Source organism: Trichosurus vulpecula, unplaced genomic scaffold (genome assembly GCF_011100635.1).
Source record: "Trichosurus vulpecula isolate mTriVul1 unplaced genomic scaffold, mTriVul1.pri scaffold_67_arrow_ctg1, whole genome shotgun sequence".
NCBI lineage: Eukaryota > Metazoa > Chordata > Mammalia > Diprotodontia > Phalangeridae > Trichosurus > Trichosurus vulpecula.
Window position 1 is genome coordinate 1 of NW_023494550.1, and position 23493 is coordinate 23493.

Genomic DNA, 23493 nt, shown 5'->3' on the forward strand with positions numbered 1-23493 from the left:
CCCTCTGGGTTTCTGCAACAAAACTATTTGCAAAACTTTGTGTCTGGTGGTGGTCATCCCTTTGCAAATAAACGTCCCCCCTAAAGCAGCCTTGGGTTTCCTGAAGCCTCTAATTGAAAGGACAGAGCTAGGACCTCACATTTGCTGCTTCTCCTCTCCTCTGGCAGGCTTGGTCCAGCATCGTCTATCAGCTCATCCCCAACGTTCAGCAGCTGGAAATGAACCTGAGAAATTTCGCTCAGATTATTGAAGCGGATGAGGTGCTTCTCTTTGAAAGAGCTACTTTTCTGGTGAGAAATGTTGGCATTGGGCATATGGGTACCATTTTATACTACTTGGGCAGCAGGTGCCTGCCAGCTGAGGGGCCTGGGGCCGTTCGGGACACAGTCTAGCAGATGACTGGAATGAAATTCTCTGTCTGAACATTTCTTTAGCAGTGAGTAATGTTAGATATTTAGAGGTGTATATACATATATATACATATATATATATATAGTATACTTGGTTTTTTCATTTTGCAGATGGGATCATTTTGGCAAAGTTGGCAGTGTAAAAAGTAGGTAGACTGTGAAGTGAGCTTCTCCCTAAGTTTCTTTGACTCAATTATCAATTGCTCCATTGCTTGAAAAGGTGGGTGGTAGGAGAATCTGTGAACCCAGGCTGAACTCCTTGTCCTAGGAGTGGGCAGGAACATGCCAGAGGCCTTCAGGTAATTGAAGAGCACTCATGTGGAACCAAAACCACACTCTCTTCCTAGAAGGCAGTGCCAGCAGCAGTGGGTGGGAGTTGAAAGATTTTGACTCCACATACAGGGTAGGCCTTTCTAAAGTGAAATGAGCTCTCTTGGGTGCTTGGGACATGGGCATCACTGCAGGACTTTGAGTAGAGACCCAAGATTCTTGTTTAGGGTAGATACCTCTGAGATTTCGTGACCCTGACTAGGATTTCATCCCTTCCCCTCGGTTTCCCTAAGCTCCCCCTGCAATGAGCAGGTGACTTGCTCTGATAGCCAGCAGCACCTTGGTAGGCCCAAGGATGTGTGGCTGAAGAGCCGAATGCCCTTTCTCTCCAACCCCACAACTAGGGATGGCATCGCCTGGATTGGAGCTTGAGCAAACAAGCCCTCTGCCTGGCATCTCTGGCCTGGCCCTTGCTTCCCCATCCCCTTGAGAGCAAGGACTGTCTTTTGCCTCTTTCTGTACCACCCCCCCTTTCCCCCCAGCATTTAGCATGGCACCTAGCACACAGTAGGCGTTCACTCAGTGTTTATTGAATTGAACTACATATGTAACAAACCGAAAGGCAGCCAGCCTTTTTGGTGGTTTTTTTGGCTGAAGGTGAGGCTAGAGGTGGCCTGAGCTCCCTCTTTAACAGCTGTGACCAGATGGCTGCCTCCCCACCCCCACACTGAATCTGGGTGCTGAAGTCATCATGGCCTTAGGTTGGAGATTCCACTGAGGGCTTAACGTTGAATGTCCTTAGTTCTGAGACTTTCCCCAGCACCAGCAAAAGAAAGTATTTGAGTTTCTAGCCCTTTCTGGGAGATCAGACTGAGAATCCGCTACTAAAAACCCATGTAGCCAGCAGGCACATTAGTCTGCTCTGAGTGATGATGCCAACTTTGCCTCTAGGTCACAGGGCCAGTTTCGGGGAAATACCAGCAGTTGTCAGGAGCTGCTGCTTCTCAACAAGAACTCTCCTTGAGTCATACATTCTCTCCTCTGTCTCTCAGTAGGTAGACGTGACTATCTTTCAATCTGGCTATAACCAAAAAATGCCCAAAGCTTCTTAGAAGTAGATTTTCATTAATTGTTTCAAACTCACACTTTAAACACAATGATGAATTCTTAGTTATTTTCTTTTCCTTTGGACTTAACTCTGTTTTAAATGGAATCTTGTGAAATACTTTGGAAAAAAAGGTTAGAATTAAATCATTGAGCCATTAATGACTCTTTTTTTGCAGCTGGCCCTCCAGTGTGTTCTTAGCCAACTCAATTGTACTATTGTCAATCTCTGGAGACTTTGGGCCATTGCTAAAAGCCCCACCTTTTTGTGGACCTTTTCCCCACCACTGGAGATCCAATCCAATCCAATCTGGAGCCTACTTTATAGGCTTATGGAGTTGCCTGGGGCACTCTGGCTTAGGTGGCTAGGATGTGGCAGAAATTGGACTTGGTCTCAGGTCTGCTGACTTTAAGGCTTGCCCTCTATCCACTGTGTCTCATACCATTTTAGTACCCTGTCTGAAAAAAAAAGTAAGCTTAGTCCATTCTTAGCTGTTTTGGCTGGAGCCAAGCTGGCTTTTTGTGATCACCACTTCCTTTTTTAGGCATTTATTGACCAGTGTTCAATAATCCATTCTAGGATTGGTCCAGGAATCGCAATACTCACTGTCCTGTGGTATCAGGCTTTCTCTTCTGTCTGGAAATATCTCAGCCTTTGCCCTTCTCTCATGATCTAGTACCTTCTGGTTCTTCCTGCTTTTGCTCATGGGTCACATCAGCCAGTTCTTTCAGTATGTAAGGCTGGAGTCCATCTGGCTTTGGTAACTTGACTTCACCAAGGCTGTCTGCCTACTGAGTGACTGGCACTGAATGTACTGAAGTTTGTTGGCTTTGAAGTATCTTCCTGTTAACGAGCTCAGATCCCCTGACATGCAGGAGAAATCTTCAACCTTGCCTTTAGCTCTCCTTCTGCTCCTTGTCAATAAAAATCAATATCAAATGATTGTTAACTGAAGGCTCTTCAGTGCCCAAGTTCAAAGCCATGATTAACGGCAATGGGCCGTGAATTTCTCTTTGGTCCTGGAGTCAGAGAGAACTGTGTTCAAATCTCCCCTCTGCCACTTACTGGCTGTGTGAGTCTAGGCAAGTTGGTTAAGCCTCACTTTTCTCATCTGTAGGATGGGGAGATTGGACTAGGTATGGCCTCTGAGGTCTCTTCTGACTCAAAACAGAATTAGAGCCTCAGCAGCAGGCTGAATGCCTTCCCTGGAATCACACAGCCAGGGTCAAGAGAGACATGAACCTAGTTCTTTTCTGGCTCCAAGTCTAATGCTTTAGCCTGGCTGCTTCTGGTTTGTCTTATTCCTAGTTTTCAGCCTTGAATAGAAATGATTGGGGAATGCGTGTTTTTAATTATGGGGGAATGGGGGTTCCCAGCAGCTTGGGTGCTTGGCAGAGACAATGTTGGGTTTTGAAAGGACATTGCCATGCGCTTCTCGCTCCCTTCCCTCCCCCCAAAGCAGAGGGGGCCAGAAGGAGGGCTTTGGGCATTCCCTTTATTCCTCCCCTCTCCCTACTCCTTGCTCTTCATCAGGGGCACAGCTCTGGGATTTCCACCTTTCCCAGGAAACCCTGCCCAGCACAATGGGAGGCACATTCCTCCCTGCTGACTTTTGTCACTCTGGCCTTCATTCTTGGGCTTTTATGGCAATAATAGCCCAATTTCCTTTTTGCCTCTGCTAGCCAGTTACATGTTCCCCAAGGGTAGAGATTCTGTGTATTTTAGGGATGTGTAGCCGCTCAATCTGCTTTGGGTCTGTAAATGTAGATTCAAATGTGATCTCTGCCATTCCTTCTCATATGACCTGAAGCAAGTCCTGGAGCCTGTCCGGGCCTTGATTTCCCTTCTGGAAAATGAGTGGTATTGATTAAATGACATTTCTAGGGCCCTTTCCAGCTTGAAATTCCTGATTCTAGGCCTTGTGTAAATTACAAGCAGTCCCCAAATGGAAGCGTGGGGAGGTTTTATCAGTTGGTCATTTAGAATAGACATTAAAATGGGTTCACCTCCCAGACTAGCCCACCAAAGGCTGTTTATTTAACCTATAATGTAGCCTAGAAACCATCATTACTTCTAACTCTCAGAATTTCTGGGACAGGAGTCCCAGTTGGTGGGGGGTGGGGGGTGGGGTGCCTGGGTCTTCTATGGGTAGCAGCTAATAGCAGGGAACTGGATCATCTGTGCCAAGGGGTCAGGTTTTATTCAGGAGAGGTGGGTCTTTGTCTATAGTAGGCAACAGTTGCCTATGGGGAGCCAGTCATTAATAAGTCAAGGATACTTTGATGATCATGGAAGACATTTTCCATAGCTAATCTGTAGAAGCAGATAAACTAAGTCATTCCACATTATGTTTCAGGGGCTCAGATCTATCAGAAACATATTTCTTAATTCACCAAGGAATCCTTAGGATTGTTCACTGATCCATGTCCCCATTTTCTCTCCCACCCATTAGCCAGTAATCCCAACTGAAGAGAAGTTTGAGGCTTATCCCTCTCTTAGGGGCATGTACAGAATTCTAAGCTGTTCTCTCTATATCTTGCATAATGGTTGTACCCCGAGAGAAGTTTGACTGCAGTTGCACTTCAGGGTGATATTCAGAAAACCAAGCATGGCCTCAAGGTTGTATCTGTCTGATGTTATGCATGTAGGGTAAGATTTAAGGGAAAGATTTCCCATCACCCAGACGTTTGTAGAGGAGGAGGCTTACCTTACATGGCATCATTAGTCAGGTCCTTTGTACTTACTGGTGGCTGCTTCTCTTTTTCCACAGGTCATTTCCCATTACCAGTGTAAAGAACAGCGTGATGTCCACAGGTTTGAGAAGATCAGCAACATTATCAAGCAGTTCAAGCTGAGCTGCAGGTGAGAACCCCTGGTGGTTTGCCTATCTAGCCATCTGTCTATCTCTCCGTCCATCTGTCAGTCCATCTGTCAGTCCATCTCTCCGTCCATCTGTCTGTCTCATGACCACATTTATGCTTTCCCTAGTAAATAAGGCCATGACTGTCCACCATCTCCACTCATGGCTTGATATGGGCCTATAGAGACACAACACTTTGCTTAACTACTAATTTGAACGAGGCCTGCATTGTTTTTAGTCCTGCAATGGGAATTCTGAGTTTGTAGAGAGCAGTCAGTATGGGGCTCCAGGGTAGGATTTTTGTTTGTGTTATTCATTCATTTTGGTCATTTCTGACTCTTCCTGACTCCATTTGGGGTTTTCTCGGCAGAAATACTAAAGTGGTTTGCCATTTCCTTGTCTGGCTCATTTTACAGATGAGGAAACTAAGGCAAACAGGGTGAAGCGACTTGCCCAGAGTCACACAGCTAGGAAGTGTCAGAAACCAGATTTGAACTTGGGAAGATGAGTCTTCCTGATTCTAGGCCTGGAGCTCTATCCACTGAACCACCTAGCTATCATCTCCCCCCTCCCCCTCCCCCCCCCCCCCCCCCCCCCCCGCCCAAGTCTGTACTCATGTTCAATTCACAGCCCCTGCTGATGTAACTTTGGGCTCACCCAAGTGCATCCTGTGCTGGCTTTGGCTTTGGTAGAATGTGGCATAGAAGAAAAATCAGTGGGTCTGGAATCAAAAGATCTGGGTTCAGGTGTTGGTGCAGCAGCATGGGCAAGTCTCACCTCTTGAGGCCAAGGTCACACAGTAACAGATGGAGCCAGAACCTCAGCCCAGTTTTTTCTGTTTCCACCCTCCATGTTCTTTTTTGTGTACCATGCATGGAACATGAGGTTCTTGTTGATTCACTGATGTATAAAGCTTAGTAGGTAATTAGTAGACTCAGAAATCTGAACTTGAAAACGTCTGAGCAGAGGAACCCTGGTAGGAGTTTGGTGAAGGGTGCAGGCCCTTTTTTATGTCCAGGTTCAGCCTTGCAGTCTAGTGGGAGACATAGAGAGTGGTTTTCCTCCTGGACGTGGCCCATGCTGGCCTTCTCCTATGTGGTGCTCACCTTGAGTTGTTAATGAGTTATAGGCATTATTCTTGGTGTCTTTGGTTTTCACAAAGTCAGTGCTTAATCAGTCCATGAAATTAGCATTGTGAGGAGAGAGGACAGTGAATACCAGAATCACATTATTAAAGATGGAGAAGAAATCATTTTGGTGGAAATCTTCTTTCCAAGCCACCAGGAGAGCAGAAAGAAGGGGACTTTGTTTTCCATTTGGGCAACCATGGATAACAGCAGTGTGCCAAGACTGGCATGTTGAGCCACTAACTTGAAGAAAAGAACAAGAAAGTGAAAATTGTTGGCAATTGGTTTGGAAAGAAATGAGACCCTTTCTTTAATTAGGACAGTCAAAAGATAATATGGGAATCTTATGGCTATAGGACATTTTGCTTGGGCAAAACAAATCAGGTTAACTGATTTTTCCTAAGGTGTTCTGGAACCTCGTGGGGTATTGACCTAATTACTCTCCTTCAATTTGCATTTTGTTGCTGGTTTTCCCTTTGAATGTTCTTGGGTTTTGCTTTTAGTTTGTCCTTCACTTCTGTGTGTTTCGATTCCCAAACTCTTGTTCTCTCTTATTTCCTTGCTGAGGCTCGCCGTTGCACATTGCAGTTTTTCTATTCTGCTCATTCTTTTTGTTGTGCAGGACATAAACTCTGCTCTTTTAATTCTCACTTCTCTTCTGAACCACTTAGGAATAGCGTGTTGTGGTTCTAGGTTCTTACATTCCACATCAAGTGTTGGATCATTTTCCTTTGTTTTGCAGTATTTGTTCATGGATGCCTTCTTTTGCTAACAGTTTTTCCTCTTGATTTATCTGTTTATGTTTAAGGTCTTTGAGTTTTCTTGTTTGGTCCTTTCTGTCTCCTCCCCACCCCGCCCCCACATCCCATTTTCCTTATTACTCACTTCCTGATTCCCTCCCTTCTGATGGTGGTTTCCTTGGAGACTGGCTCTCAAACTGTCAGCTTCCTCCCACGCTGGACATTTCATGGTTCACCAGCCTGGGTCTCTGCCCCAATTGACTTCTGGGTGGTCAGAACTGTACCCAGCTGGATGTTGGACTCTTTCCCTAGGCTTGGTGGATTACTGCATCCCACTACACACACACACACACTCACATTCTCACTCTCCTTGCAAAGTGTCCTGTCCTCGTGACCTGTCCTTCGTACTCTGTCCCAGCACTGGCAGTTTAGAGCCTTCTTTTGCCAGCACCAGTTCTTCTGGGTTGCAGCCCCTAGCAGGCTTTTGTTCCTGAAGGACTTTGGCCAAGCTGACTACTGAGGCCTGAGTAAACTTCCACAGCCATGGTCTTTATGGCACTGGAATAAGGGACGGGAGGCTGGGATGTAGGGATGGGTTTTGATGTTAGCTTGTGTTATGTCCTTGCCTCTGCTAGTATCACCTTGCTGCCAATAGCGTTGGAGCTGGGGGAGGGCTACTGAGTACACTCAGGTTCAGGGAGCATACTTCTTAGGCTTGGGTTTTTTTTTTTTAATCTTCTTTTGGATTCTGAGTGTCCTAGCCCATGGAAATAGCTGAAGTTTCTTCATCTTTGGTGCATCATTTCTGTTTTGGAAATGTTTAAGAGGTTGTGGGAATTGGAGAAAATGTCTAGTCTGCCATTTTGTTGCATACATGACCTGGAAGTCATTTGATCATTTGCTTTAGAAGGTGGAATAGCCCTGAACTGCAATGCTTCATTAAGTATCCATGTGTCCAAGGAAATAAGTAGAAAAGATGTGGTTCTCTGGTTTTGTTTCTAAATAGCTTTCCTCCTTTCCTCTCCAGCAAGCTGGCAGCCTCCTTTCAGAGCATGGAAGTCCGGAACTCTAACTTTGCTGCTTTCATTGACATCTTTACTTCCAACACCTACGTGATGGTTGTCATGTCTGATCCATCGATACGTAAGTTAAGAAAATCAAACAAACAACTCAAGACTCTCAGTCACTAGAACATAAGACAATCCACAAAACAGATTCCAAATAATGTAGACCTTATAAGAAGGTAGAAACAAAATGCCATGCTTTAAGCCTCGTGACTAGTAAATGGAGGCACTGATCTTGGAATACTGAAGTGCCAGGTGGCTTTGCTGGCTTCTTTGTCCATGCCATGGTCTTGCCCATCCTCTCGGCCAAGCAAAAGGTGTCATATTCTCAGTTTGTGCTATAGGATGAGAACATGTTGGCACCCAGCTCCAGCTGCTGGATTCAGAGTAGTAACTGGCTCTGGTGCAAATTCTTTGATCTCCTGGGCCCTTCTCCTACCTTAGGCTGCCAAGATCTAAGAGCCAGGCTCCCTGTTAGTGCCTAGAACAGTTTTCCTTCATTTCAGTTGAATTCAGTTGATACTTATTTGATGACCATGTGAATGTGCAGAAACCCGTCCTGCACTCTTGCCTTCTCCCAGGAGAGGGAGGTTTGTCAATGAGTCTGTGTGGGGTCTAGGGCCCTTTATTGCAGATTTGTTGAGTCCCGTTACAAACTCTCCTCGGCCTGCTCAGGCTTATGTGGGGCCTCCCTTCACACAATCGATAAAGCATACCTTCAACAATCCCTGCCGATTGGCTACTCTGCTCATCCATGCCTGTTTTTAAAAAAAGGCCCCATCTCCCTAGCTTTCCAATCCCATTCTGGATGTGGAATGAGGGACTCACTCTGCCCTAATCTGTTTGCTCAGGAAAGGAAATGTGTGAAGCCTTCGGGGTCTTCCCCCTCTTGCCTTGCAACTTGGAAGAAAGGACATTTCTCTCAGTCTTCTGTATCATTTGGGCCCAGTGGCAGCCCTGAAGCCTCTATGTAGCTTTCCTCACTTAGACACATGCAGAAAGTGGCTTGGCATGTGTCCGATCACTTGCACATGTACATTTGAATGTATTTTAGTGTTTAAACAAGGTGGCTTCTAGATCCAATAGGAGACATTAAGTGTCTGCCTTGTGCAAAAGACTTTGCTGGGTCCTAAGGAAACCAGAAGTTAGGGGAGTTAAAACCCCTGCCTTCTGAGCTCAATGCACAGGACTTGGAAACCAGCTAGATTAAAGTGCTAAAGGAGGAACAAGCCAAAGGTGCTGCTCAGGTTATGAATATAAGGCGCTGGGTGATTGGCAGACAGTCCCCCAGCCAAATAGGAAAGCCTGAAGGAGGACACCAGCCTTAGGGAAATGAGTGATGGTGAGACGCTATGTCTTCCAATTCCCCTGTTAGAGTTCCAGGTCGTCCTCCTCCAGTAGAATGAAGATCTTGAAATCAGGGACTGTTTACTCTGTACCAGCCACGTGGCTTGCTGCTCTGTTGACATGCTAGTCTATGGCCTGGGCCCAGGCCTGGGATATACCTCCTTCCTCCCTCAACTGTGGCGGATCCCTAGCTTCTTCAAGGCTACACCCCAGTGTCAGCTAGCTCCTAGCTGCAACAGGTGCCTGCGGTGGCCCTTGTTCCCTCCTCCTCAGCAGACAACTTGGATATCATCGGCCAGCTTTGCTCCTCAGAAGTTCTGTGAGACCAGGGCCTGGCACCTGGAGCTGCTTAGCGCTGATCAAATTCAAGAAGGACTGCCTTAGAATACTTGACAGTGCTGCTTCATCTGCTGCCCATTTTAAAGAGTGAGCCCTTTCTATCTCGAGCATGCGTTTTGCTTGGATCTAAGAATGCAGATTGTTCTTTTGTGCCCAGGAAAGTTTTTAGGCTCAGTTTCCCTTTGGATGGATTTCTCTTCTTGGCTATTAACCAGTGTCATAGTATGCGCTTCTAGCCTTGCTCTTGCTCTCCTATTACAGTCTGCAGACTGACTCACACAACAGAGACTAAACAAACTCTGGATCATTTAGAAAAGATTTTGAGCAGTTCCTCAATTTTTCTTTTGGAGGCTATTTTGGGGGGTGTTTCTGTTGTCTCTCTTGCCACTAAAATGCTTTCACTTCAGTCCAACAGACTGGTCCCTTCTTTGGTGTTGTGGCCGCCCCTGAGAACACAAGGGTACAAATCAAACAGACCAGCCCTCAGGAGGGGCTTCTTTGCTGCAAGGCCCACTACAAGGCCCTCTAAGCGCAGAGGATGGACATTGGCAGTCTGGTCAGCAGGCCCACTCTTCATGCCTTATTTGTGTTCTTCTCTTTCCCCCCATAGCGTCTGCCGCCACCCTGATCAATATCCGCAATGCCAGGAAACATTTTGAGAAGTTGGAGAGAGTGGATGGACCAAAGCACAGCCTTCTCATGCGCTAAATATGGTCATGTGACCCTTTGGGACCCAGCGGAACTCCATTGTGTTCTTGGTTTGGTCTGGAGTTTGGAAAATTGAGTATTGCTATTATGTATTCAGGCTTTGAGATAAATGCAGCTTGTCACCTCTATATTCTTCGCCTGTGCTCCCCCCTCTTCCAAATGAAACACAAACATATACATACCTCCCTCCATACACATGCATATATCCACAGATACCCATACCCACAAGACAGTCCCACACAGACACACATTCACATATGCAGAACACTATTTACTTCCAGATCATCAGGAGACCCAAGAGAGCCTGGAAAAGGGCTTCATGTAAAGGGAGGGGGTCGTGGGGCACAAGGGAAGGGGACTTGCACATCGTATATTCACCTAGTTCTGATAGTCATGCATGCCAAGCCTTTACTTTGGGATATTCTGCCTCTGATTATGAATGACAAGGATGGAATTCTGCTCTCTTATCGGCAAGATGCTACAAAGCATTTCGAAATCCCTCCTTGTTCTCAGTTATAAAAGAAAATGTAACTCCTTAGGGATTCCTAGCTCCCTGAAGCTTGCAAGTGTTTATCTTTTCACTATATCATTTTTGTCCTTTTCGCCACTGGCGAAAACCTCTGGATCTTCACGAGTCTATCCCCATTTGATTCCTGGAGAATCCCTATGTCACCCACCCAATGGCAAATTTGTATCAGTCTTATGTTATCTGTATTAATCATTGGACAAAATAAAGTACTTATGGCAACCAAACGCAAATGTTTACGGCTTTCTGGGATCGCTTTTGGGATTACCTTCCAGCCCAGCAGTGCCTCAGGCCTGATGGTCTCCTCTTGGCTCTGGTATCATGGCTCCTGAACACCTGCCATGTCACAGGGCTAGCCACAGTAGGCATTGGGAGGCAAAGCTTCAAAAGGAGAGGCCCTGGCCTCGAGATGCTCTGGGACAGTTTGGAAGAAGGGGTGTGACACCGCAACAGCTCTTGGAAACCTTTTCATCTGTCCTCAAACCTCCCATGGCTCCCTTGGGCCTCCCCACTCAGCTGAGAACCTTGCCTCATATTTTACTGAAAAAATCAGCATGCCTAAAGTCCTGCTGGAGCTAATTTTATGCAGGGCCCGGGCACCCCCATGTCATTCTTTTGGGTCCCCTTTCATCCTTTTGCTTATTTGTCTGTCTCAGCCCATCTTCCTTAGTGATTTTGGGGAAAGTGGGGACAGCAGACTGTGTAAGATGATCCTTAAGGGTCCTCCAGCTCTGACAGTGATTCGAAGGCAGACCTTCCACACCTCTTTTGTGTCATGGGCCACTGGGCAGCCTAGTAGAGAAGCCTGTGGCCCCTTCTCAGAGTAAGGCTTTGCAGTTGATTAGCTTTCATTCAGCCGATGGAACAGTTTCTCCCGGAAGTGAGAGAGCACATTTCCATGGTTACAGCAGACAGGAGAGGCTGTTCCTATGTTTCTGTGTATGAAGAGGTTCCACAAACAAGGGATGGATTTTGCTAAAAATCCCAGGTAAAAAAGCTACAAATGGGGCAGCTAGGTGGCACAGTGGATAGAGCACCAGCCCTGGAGTCAGGAGGACCTGAGTTGAAATCCAGCCTCAGATACCTACTAGCTGTGTGACCCCAGGCAAGTCACTTAACTTTGATGGCCTCTACAAAACAAAAAAACCAACAAAAAGCTACAACTGTCCCATCATCCTCCTGCCACAGACAGATACGGATTTAAAGTCCAGAAGTGTGAGCTATGGAAAGAAAGATCCCTTGGCCAAAGTGCAAGAAATCAGGGGTCTTTTGGAAAGATGTAGGGATGTGGCTGTTCGAGGTTCTCACTACTTTAGACTGACAATTTCTTTCCTACTTCCTCTAGACCTCTAGACTAGAGGTTCTGTGAGGGTGACTGATGGGGACAATCTGGTATCTTAATCAACAATCCATTCTATTTTTAGGTTCAGGAGGAGGAAAGTTGTAAGGGAGGAGAAATTCATTGGGTAGACAAAAAGAGTATCATTATGGCTGCTGACCGCCCCCCCCCCGCCATTGTTTCAATCCATATACATATTTTTTGTCTTTGAAGCATTCAGATTAATTTGAAAGCCAAGATCCCCTGCCAGCCACCACTCTCCCAACCAGTAAACATAGAGAATGCCCTTTGAATTCCCAACCAGTTTTTTTCTTACTCTTGTTCACATCTACTTTCTTTCCTTTTCCCTCATGTGTGTAGCCACACTGATCAATATCCCCGATGCCAGGAAAGGTTTCAAGGGGTTGGAGAGAGTGGATGGACCTCAAAACCTGCTTTTGGTCTTGTGACAGTCTAAAAAACACTGGAATTCCCATTGTGTGATCAGGTTGCTTTTTGAGGATCTAGTAATGCTGTTATGTGTTCAGGCTTTGAGATGAGTGCAGCTCATCACATCTGTATTCTTACCCTGGGCCTCCTCCCACCCCTGTCCTCCTTTAAAAGAGACACAGACCACATCTTCCTACCAGCACAAATCATCAAGTGCTACTTCTCCCCCACACACATGCCCATACTCAAGACACTATTTACATGGCAGTGAGATAGGGATTAGAACTTTAAGAAGGGCATAATGCCAAAGGGGCAGGCAGTTGGCACATAATATATATGACAACTTAGTGATGCAGGCCAAGGCCTTGACTTTGGGTTCTTCTACCTCCGATTGGGAATTTCAAGGATTGAATTCTGCTCTTTTATCAGCAAGAAGCTATGAAGCATTTTGAAATCGCTCCTTGTTCTCAATCATAGATAAAATGTTGCTTGGTAGGGATCCCTAGTTCCTCCAGCTTGCAAGTGCTTATCTCTTCATTGTTCCTTATCCTTTAGTCATTGGCAAAAACCTAGGATTTTTACTAGTACATCCCTCTTTTATTCCTGGGGAGTTCTCACACTCTCTGTACCTCAGTTTCTTCATGTGGAAAATTGAGATAATAATGGCTTCTATCTCCCAGGGCCACTCTGAGGGGCCATGTGCAAACCTGAAATCCTAAACATGACTGCTAGTATTATTAAATGGTACAGTGGGTAGACAGCTGGGCCTGGAATCAGGAAGACTCATCTTCCTGAGTTCAGATCTGGCTTCTGACATTTACTAGCTGTGTGATCCTGGGCAAGTCACTTCACACTGTTTGCCTTGCTTTCCTCTTCTTTAAAAATAAGCTGGGGAAGGAAATGGCAACCACACCAATATATTTGTCAAGAAAACCCCAAATGGGGTTGTGAAGAGTCGGACATGACTGAAAAATGACTGAACAAAGAATTACTAAACGAACTTTATTCCCCTATGGAAAATTGACATGGAATAGTCTGTTGGCAGAGAAATCCTTCCCAAAAGCCTTTAGGAGAGAGTAGGCATTGTTCCCAGAGAAGATGCTACCTGACCTTCTGAGGCGCCAAATCTGGTGCAAAGGAGACAAATCAGTATGAGGACATGATCATAATGAGACCCCAAAATTCAAAGAAACACTGAGACCAGAAGTGCTACATGGAACTGTTCTAGCCACCACGTCGGTCACCTTGGGAAGCCTCCTGCTTCCTCGGGGGTTGTCTTCGGATCCTTGGGTGCACAATGGGATATCCCCACTGCCTTTGTTTTGGGAAATAGCTGAAAGACATTCAAGTCCCAAACGACATACCTGGCACCTAAATGTTCATTCATTGATCGATAGATACTATTTAGGGGTCCAAACAAACTGGGAGAATAAAGTAATCCAAAGGTGAGGATGTAAATGGGCTCTAAAGGCAGTTCCCAAAGAGCAAGAATAAGGCTTGAAATACAAATATGACTGCCTGAGGACAGATAGCACTCCCCTCTTTGTCCTGATTCTGGATTGTTTAAGACACGGACCTCGTAGACAACATTCCCCAACAGCCAAGCCTAAAGCCCTGGTGGGTTGAATGCAGGGCCCATGCATCCATCCCCGTGTCATTCATTTGGGTCATCTTTCACACTTGGCTTATTTCTCCATTTTAACCCATCTTCCTTAGTGCTTTGGGGAGGAGAGGAGGCAACAGGTTGTGCAAGATGCCCCTTGAGATCCTTCTGGCTCTAACAGGCATTGATTCTAAGGCAGAGGATCCATTATCTTTTGTGTCGGGGCCCCTAGGGTAGAGAAGCCTATAGCCCCTTTTCCGAATAAAGGTTTTCATTTATTCGATTTCATTCAGCATGTGGAATGGTTTCTCCCGGAAGCTAGAGCATGTTTCCATGGTTACAGGAGACAGGACAATCCTGCTTCCAAGTTTCTGTGTACAAAGAGCTTCCATAAACAAGAGATGGATTTTACTGGGAAGCAGGAGCCAGAATCCCAGGTAGTGAAGCTCCAACTATCCCTTCCTCCTGCTGCTGCTGATGGATATGAGACCCAGCCCCCTGGCCAAACTACAGTAAATGAAGGAAAGTCTTTTGGAAAGACACAGAGGTGTGGCTGTTGGAGGCTATTTTAGAGCAACAATCCCTTTTCATCTTTCTCCAGCAACTTTTATCTTAAAATGGAATAACTGACCACACAAAGCTAAAGATTGTGTGTGTGTGTGTGTGTGTGTGTGTGTGTGTGTGACTAACATTATGGGCAATCCAGTATCTCTTCATTGGGAGTTCCATTCTATTTTTAGGTTCATGACACAGTTGTTTGGAAGTAGAAATCTATACAGGAGACAACACAGGCATTGCTATCGTGGCTGCAACCTCAGTATCCCCATTGTTTCACACCAGATCCATATTTTCTTTTCTTTTGGATCATTTTGAGGGCTGAGATCTCCTGCTAGTAATCAGTGATGAGAACATGATGAAGAATGGCCCTACATTCCAGTGATACTGTCTACCATGTTGATCTGGTCTAATTTTCACCTGGTTTAGAAGAGAAGTCAGTGATGACCACAGCTCCCTGAGCTTGCCCTGAGACTCTCAGGTTAGCCTCAGGCATTGCAATCTGAAGACAGAGCTAGTAGAAAGGATGGATGATGGAGCATCAGAGCACCTGGGTTCTAGTCCCAGCTGTGCCACTCTTTGGGTACATACTCCAGTGGGCCCAAGTGTGCTCTGGACCTCGTGGGGTCATCGTGAGCACCAAATGGGATAAAAGATGGGAAAGCTCTTTGTGGAGTTAAGCACTGCAGGAGGGCCAGGTGGTATCATCACTGTCCTCATTAATGAGGCCATGAGTTTCTGGGGAGCCTGTGACAGTAACAGGCACATGTTAGATGCCCCAGAAACTGGCTGATGATGTTGATAGTGGCAGCAATGAGCCAGTGTTCTCCTAAAGGTAAACTGCTTTTCTGGCTTCAACTTAGCTCTTTAAAGAGGCTCCATGGAAATGCCCTTTGTCCCTGGACCAAGAGAACGAGTCTGCTTGGAGGCAAAAACATGTTTCATCATTTGCCATTTTTTCTCAATGAAATATTTGTCAAAATTGGAATTGGTGTGTAATCCGTGGCTGGATTTGGCCCGATAATGTTTCCCAAGTCTGGAGCCTGTTTAGCTGGTTGGGGACAGAGCATGCTCTTTGTCACTAGCCATGCCCTTGTCTTTAAAGTTCAGCGTATCTTCAGAAGACAGCTGCTGGTGGGCAGTTGGTCAGTCAGTAAGCATCTCCAATAAACAGAAAATATCAGTCAGCTTTCTGACCAGGTTTTTTTATCATTACTGTTCACATCTGTTTTCTTTCCCCCATCACGTCTTCGCCACCCTGATCAATATCCCCGATGCCAGGAAACATTTCAAGGGCTTGGAGAGAGTGGATGGACCAAAGCATAGCCTTCTCACGCTCTAAATGTCCTCGTGTGACCTGGTTTGGTTTGGGATTTTGAGAATGTGATCTTGTATATTCGGCTTTGAGATAAATGCTGCTCATGACCTCTAGGTTTTTGCCCTGTGGTCTTCCCATCCTCTCTATAACGGCCCCCTTGTATTCTTCCCCCCTACATACGTTTGTACCTGCACACCCAAATGTTGACAGACATTTAGCTCCATACATAATAAAGTCCCCCATAGACACACATACATCTATGCAGGATACTATTTACAGGTCCTCTGGTAGAAAATTGATAAGGGCTTTGCATAAAATGAGGGGTTCATAGAACACAAGGCCAGGGGACTTGTTGAGTCATTTTTTCAGTTGTGTCGGACCCTTTGTGACTGCATTTGAGGCTTTCTTGGCAAAGATACTGGATTGGTTTGCCATTTCCTTCTCCATCTCACTTTACAGATGAAGAAACTGAGGCAAGCAGGGTGAAGTGACTTGCCCAGGGTCATACAGCTAGGAAGTGTCTGAGGCCAGATTTGAACACAGGAAGATGAGTCTTCCTGACTCTAGACCTGGCACTCTGGGCACTGCAGTGCCATTCAGCTGCCCTAAGGCACCTGTACATAATGGAATAACTTAGTTGCAGCAGTCACGCTGGCCAAAGCCTTTACTTTGGAGTATTGTTTCTCACTGTAATTTCAAGGATGAAATTCAGCTTTTTTTTATCAGCAAAATGCTACAAAGCCTTTCTAAATCCCTCCTTGTTCTCAGCCCTGGAATGACATGTCACTTGTCAGGCTGACTGCACCCCTGCAGGTGGTTACTATTTGTTTCTTTGTTATCTGTTTCTTGTCCATCTCTCAGGGTTTGACCTTCACTGGGATTACATCTGTCTGCTCCCCTAAATGTCATTTGTCTCGGGGATGCGATTTTCAGGTTTAAGCTAACTTTTGCTTGCTTTCTCTTTATTAGGGCAAGCAGGACAGAAACCCAGGCTTTACATCCAAGGCTTGACTCCCCATTAAACACCAGTTGGACAATGAATACACATATCAGGTAGCAAAGAATTGCATTTGTCCAAGTGTAGCAAAAGAGAAATCAGAGAAAGTATGCTTAGGAGAATATACCAGACAATACAGAGGAAGAGCCCTCCTGTTGGGAGTGAGGTAACTCAGCTCAAGAGAGAGAGAGGGAGAGGGAGAGGGAGAAAGAGAGGAAGGGAAGGAGGGAGGAAGAGAGAAAGAGAAGGAGGGAGGGAGAGAGAGAGGGAGGAAGAGAGAGAAGAGAGACAGAGCTAGAAAGAGAGAGAAAGAGACACAGAGAGGGAGAAGAGAGAGAAACAGAGAAAAGAGAGACAGAGATGAGGGAGGGAAAGAGCTAGAAAGAGAAAGAGATAGAGCGAGAAGAGAGAGAGAGAGGGAGGGAGGAAGAGAGAGAAGAGAGACAGAGCTAGAAAGAGAGAGAAAGAGACACAGAGAGGGAGAAGAGAGAGAAACAGAGAAAAGAGAGACAGAGATGAGGGAGGGAAAGAGCTAGAAAGAGAAAGAGATAGAGCGAGAAGAGAGAGAGAGAGGGAGAAGAGAGACAGAGACAGAGAGACAGACAGACAGAGAGACGGAGAGAGAAAGAGACACAGAGAGAGACACACACACACACGGAGAAGGAGAAGATAGAGACAGAGAGAAACACAGAGAGAGAAAGAGAGGGGGAGAGAAAGAGAGTCCTAGATCTCACCCCAAGTGAAGTTCCCCAAAGTCTCTGGTGTAGCAAGCTGGGGTTAGGGACATGATGGAGACTGCCAGCTGCTCTCACGACAGCTTCTTCCCAGAGGATTTTCTCCAGTGACCTGACCTGGGCAGTATCGTCCACATCTTCTCTCAAGTGTGCGAGCCCAAAGTGCCATGCACAGCAGTGCCCAAAGGGACAATTGAAGCTCTCCTCTCCCCCAATCTCTCCCACTCCTTCCCACCCCTAATGCAGGTGCAAGGCTTCAATCTCCACCAATGATGAGAGTCCAATAGCAATGGGCTTTGAGACTTTGGTTATGTATATCCTACTTTGGACAAGATAAAGTATTTGTGGCAAAGAAACACAAATGTGTATGGCTTACTGGGATGCTTTTGGGGTTACCTTCCAGCCCAGCAGTGCCCCAGGCCTAGTGGTCTCCTCTTGGCTGTGGTATCATGGCTCCTGAGCACCTGCCATGCCATAGTATGCGCTATGCCACAGTAGGCATTGGGAGGCAAAGCTTCAAAAGGAGAGTCCCTGGCCTCGAGGGGCTCTGGGGCAGTTTGGAAGGAGTGTGACACCGCAGCAGCTCTTGGAAACCTTTTCATCTGTCCTCAAACCTCCCATGGCTCCCTGAGTCCCCCGCCCCCCCCACTCAGCTAAGAACCTTGGCTCATATTTTATTGAAAAAAAAATATCCTCATACCTAAACCCCCCTTGGGACTCATCCTGTGCAGGGCCCACACATCCCCATGTCATTCTTCTAGGTCTTCTTTCACACTTTGCCTATCTGTGTTAACCCTTCTTCCTTCATGGTTTGGGAGAAGGGAGAGCAACAGGGCACATAACATAACTCTTCAGGTTCCTCCAGCTCTAACAGTCAGTGATTCAAAGGCAGAGGTTCTGCATCTCTTTTGCGTCATGGGCCCCCAGCCAACCTGGTGGGGGAGCCTATGGGCCCCTTCTCAGAATAAGGCTAGCTTAGGTTTCATTCAGCCAATGGAACCTTTCCCCCCAGAAGCAAGACAGCATGTTTCCATAGTTTTAAGAGATAGGGCATCCATACAGTTCGTGTTTCTGCGTGCCAAGAAATTCCATGAACAAGGGATGGCTTTTGCTGAGAAGTGAGAGCCAGGATCCTAGGTCCAGAAGCCACAACTGTCCCTGCGTCCTGCTGCCACAGGCGGATATAAGGCCCAAAAGTGTCAGCCATGGAAAGAGAAGCCTCCTGGCCAAAGTGCCAGGAATGAGGAATCCCAAGGGAAAAGACTTGGAAAGATGCAGTGATATGGCTGCTTGTGGTTATTGCTGACAACTAGTTTTCATCTTCCTCTAGCAACTTTGATCTTAAAATCAAATGATTTGATTGCTCATTTATAACCTATATCAGATTGCTTGCTGTCTCAGGGATGGACAAGTGGAGGGAGAAAGGAATAGAATTTGGAGCTCAAAACTTAAAAAAAAAAGAATGTTAAATTTTTTTTAACATGTAATTGGAGAAAAAACTAAAATGTATTTTAAAAATCAAATAATTGATGTAGCAAAGCTAGCAGTCTCTCTCTCTCTCTCTCTCTCTGTGTGTGTGTGTGTGTGTGTGAGTGACATTGTGGACAATTCAGCATCCCTTCCTCAAAAGTCCCATTTGATTTTTAGGGTCAGGAGGGCAGGAAAATTGTATAGGAGAAGAAATCTATTCAGGGAACAAGGTGTTATTATTATGCCTACTGCCTCTCCATTGTTTCAGCCCACATCCATATTTTCTTTCCTTGCAGATCATTTGGAGATCTAAGATCCCCTACTACTAATCAGTGTTGAAGACATGATGAAGAAGGACCCTCCATTCCAATGACACTGTCTGCCCTGCTGAGCTGACCTCAACTTTAGGAAGAGATGTCAGTCATGACCACGGCTTCCTTATTAAAGGTGAGTGTCCTGAGACTCTGGCCTCAGTCATTGCAATCTGAAGACAGAGCTAGGAGAAAGGACAGGTGGTGGGGCATCAGAACACCTGGGTTCTAGTCCCAGCTGTGTCATTTTGGGGGGGGGCCCATACTCCTATGGGCCCAAGTGTCCTCTGGACCTCATGGGGTCATTGTGAACATCAAATGGGATAAGAGAGGGGAAAGGCTCTTTGTAGAGTTAAGCACTGCACAAAAGCCAGCCAATATCATCACCATCCTCATCAACGGGGGGCATACGTTTCTAGGGAGCCTAGGACACATTGGATGCCCAAGAAATTGAATGATGATATCGATAGCGATAGTGATGATGACAGTGTTCTAAAGCTGAAATGCTGCTCTGGCTTATTATATTTAGCTCTTTAAAGAGGCCTCCATAGAAATCCTCTTTGTTCTAGACCAAGAGGATAAGCCTGTTGAACAGTATTGCTTTGAGACAAAAACATGTTTCGTGATTTGAAAGCCTTTTTGGAATGAAATATTGGCAAAGAAGAAAGTCGCTGTTCACTCGTTTTGGTTGTGTCTGACTCCTCATGACCCATTTGGAGTTGTTCTTGGCAAAGCTACTGGAGTGGTTTGCCATGTCCTTCTCCAGTTCATCTCACAGATGAGGAAACTGAGGTAAACAAGGTGAAGTGACTTGCCCACACAGCTAGTAAATGTCTGAGGCCAGGTCTGAAATTAGGAAGATGAGTCTTCCTGACTCCGGGCCATGTTGGAATAGTGTTCTCTACCCCTAGAAAGAAAATAGTAGAATGTAGTATACTATACATATAATCTGTAATATTTATAATGTTTTGTCTATATTATATATATGTATATATATACAGTATACTCTATTTAACATTCTACTGCATAATGTAATATAATTCTCCTGTATAATACTTTTAGTTGTATCTGGGTTCCTATATCTGGAGCTTCCTTGGCTGGTTGGGGACAGAGCCATCTTTGTCATTAGCAGCGCCCTTGTCTTTAAAGTTCAGTGTACCTCCCAAACAGCTGCTGCTTAGTCAGTCAGTCAATAAACTCTCCAATAAACACTGAAAATACTGGTCAGCCAGTTTTTTTCTTCTTGCTGTTCACATCTGTTTTCTTTCCCCCATCATGTCTTCGCCACCCTGATCAATATCCCCGATGCCAGGAAACATTTCAAGGGCTTGGAGAGAGTGGATGGACCAAAGCATAGCCTTCTCATGCTCTAAATGTCCTCGTGTGATTGTATTGGAAATGCCGGGATTACTGTGGTAATTCTGGTTTGGTTTGGGGTTTGCAGAATGCACTGTTGTCATTGTATATGCTGGCTTTGAGATAAATGCTGCCCAGCATCACCTGTCTATCCTTTCCCTGTGCTCTTCCCTTTACCCTCCAAAATACATGCCTCCCTCATGGACAAATGTACATCTGTACACACATGCAGCAGCAGACCCACACAAGCACACGCACATGCACACTTAGGCCACACACTATTTACAGGTCATCCAGATACTCAGTGGAACCTGAGGAAGGGCTTTGTGTCATAGTGAGGGGGTGCTAGCAGCCAAGGGCAGGGCATTTATACATAATATAATGCCTTACGATGCAGGCCAAGGCCTCGACTTTCGGTTCTTCTCCCTCTGGTTGGGAATTTCAAGGATGGAATTCTGCTCTCTTATCAGCAAGATGCTACAAAGCATTTTGAAATCACTCCTTATTCTCAGTCCTGGATAAAATGTTGCTTGTTAGGGATCCCTTGTTCCTCCAGCTTGCAAGTGCTTATCTCTTTATTATTTGTTTCTTGTCCCTTCGCCATTGGCAAATGTCTATCAGTCTTCATGAATCTGTCCCTTTTTTATTCCTGGGGAATTCCTCTATCACCCACTCCATGGTGGGTTATATCTGTAGTCAACGCTGAAGGAAACAAAGTACTGATGTCAAAGAAACACCAGTGTCCCTGACCTTCTGGTATTCTGCTGTGGGATAGCTTGAAACTTGGTGCCTGTGAAAGGCAAGGAGGTAAACCCAGAAGGACCCCTGGCTTAGTGGTCTCCTTTTAGCATTTTAGGACCATCCATTCAAACAACACTGAGAACCTCCCTTGTGGCAGGGCTAGGCACTGTAGGCACTAGGCACAGAGCTTCAAAAGGAAAGTCCCTGCTCTCAAGGGGCTGTCAGAGAATATTGGAGGTCGGGTAAGACACATACACCAATAAGGAAAATACCAGAAAGAATGTGCTAGGGTGAAGGAGGGATCCAGAGTGCTCCAGGGAGACTTTGAGGAGGAGAGAACAGGTTCAGATTAGAGCCAAGACATTTTGGAGGCAACCCCTCAGCTGGTCCTAAAAGGAAGGGAAATTTTCTTTCTAAAATTTATTTCTTATTATTTTTATATTTTAAGTTCCAAGCTATATTCTATGTGTCAGTTCTTTCTCTGGGGGTGGATCACATCTTCCTTCATAGGTCCTTTGTAATTGATTTGAATATTTGTAATACTCAGAATGGCTTAGTCATTCACAGTTATCCTTTGAACAAAATTGCTGTTACAGTATATAATGTTCTCTTGGTTCTGCTTGTTTGATTTTGCGTTATTTCATGTGAGTCTTTCCATGGTTTTCTAAAATCAGCCTGTTCCTCATTTCTTACAGCACCGTAGTATTCTATCATAATCACATACCACACCTTGCTTAGCAATTCCCCAATTGATGGGCATCCCCTCAGTTTCCAGTTCTTTGCCACCACAAAGAGCATTGCTAAAAATCTTTTAGAACATAAAAGTTCTTCTCCTATTTCCCCACTCACCTTGGTATTGCTGGGTCAGAGGGTATTTGCAGTTTTATAACTCTTTGGGCATAATTCCAGATTGCTCTCCAAAAAGGTCAGATCAGTTCACAGTTTCACCAACACTGTATTAATGGCCCAATTTTTCCACATCCCCTCCAACATTTCTCATTTTCCCCTTCTATCATTTTAGCCAGTCTGATAGGTATGAGTTGTTTTAATTTGTATTTCTCTATTCAATAATGATTATACATACATATACATATATATCTGTATATATATGTATATATATGTGTGTGTGTGTGTGTGTGTGTGTGTGTGTGTGTGTGTGTGTGTGTATTTGATTTCTTAATCCCAAAGCTGCCTGTTCTTATCCTTCGGCAATTTGTCAATTGGAGAATGACTCATATTCTTATGAATTTGATAAAGTTCCCTATACATTGCAGATGTGAGACCTTTGTTCAACAAACTTTCTATCAAAAAATGTCCCCAATTTTCTGCTCTTCTTCTAATCTTGGCTACTATTGGACTATTGGTTCTACTTGGAAAATTTAATTTAGTGTGATCAAAATTATCCATTTTACATCTCCCAATGATCTCTACTCTTTATTCATAAATTATCCTACCCATAAATATGACAGTTAATATGTTATGGTTCTTCTAAATTTCTTATGATATCTCCCTTTATGTCTAGATCATATATCCAGTTTTTAAAATTTTTATTTTATTTTTTAATTAGATTTTTTATTTTTAGTTTATAACACTCAGTTCTACAAGTTCTTCAGTTTCAAATTTTCTGCCCTTCCCCCTCACCTTCCCCCCAAAATGGCATGCAGTCTGATATAGATTCTATATAAACCTTTGCATTAAACTTATTTACACAATACTCAAGTTGCAAAGAAGAATTATGACCAATGGAATGAGTCATGAGAGAGAAGAAACAAAACCAAAAAAGAGGAGGAAAAAAAGAGAGCAAATAGTTTGCCTCAATCTGCATTCAGACTCCACAGTTCTTTCTCTGGATGCAGATAGCTCTTTCCATCATGAGTCCTTTGGAGCTGTCTTTGAGCCTTGTATTGATGAGAAGAGCGAAGTCTATCAAAGGTAGTCATCACAGAATCAATATGTCTGTGGTTGTGTACAATATTCTCCTGGTTCTGCTTCTCTCACTCAGCATCATATCATGTAGGTCTTTCCAGGTTATTATGAAGTCTGTATCTTCCCCATTTCTTATAGCGTAATAGTATTCCATTACATTCATATACCACAACTTGTTTAGCCATTCCCCTATGGATGAGCATCCCCTTGAATTCCAA

General features: G+C 45.0%; 1 protein-coding gene across 1 annotated transcript; it reads left to right on the forward strand.

Annotated features, from left to right (window-relative positions):
• Positions 1–167: 167 nt before the first annotated feature.
• LOC118833374 (ras-related GTP-binding protein A) lies at positions 168–10723 on the forward strand (the record flags this gene model as incomplete). The annotated part of the gene is given in 4 exon segments (XM_036740731.1): positions 168–290; positions 4556–4647; positions 7540–7655; positions 9873–10723. Coding segments are annotated over 4 exon segments (429 nt in total), but the record flags the coding sequence as incomplete, so codon positions are not given.
• Positions 10724–23493: the final 12770 nt, after the last annotated feature.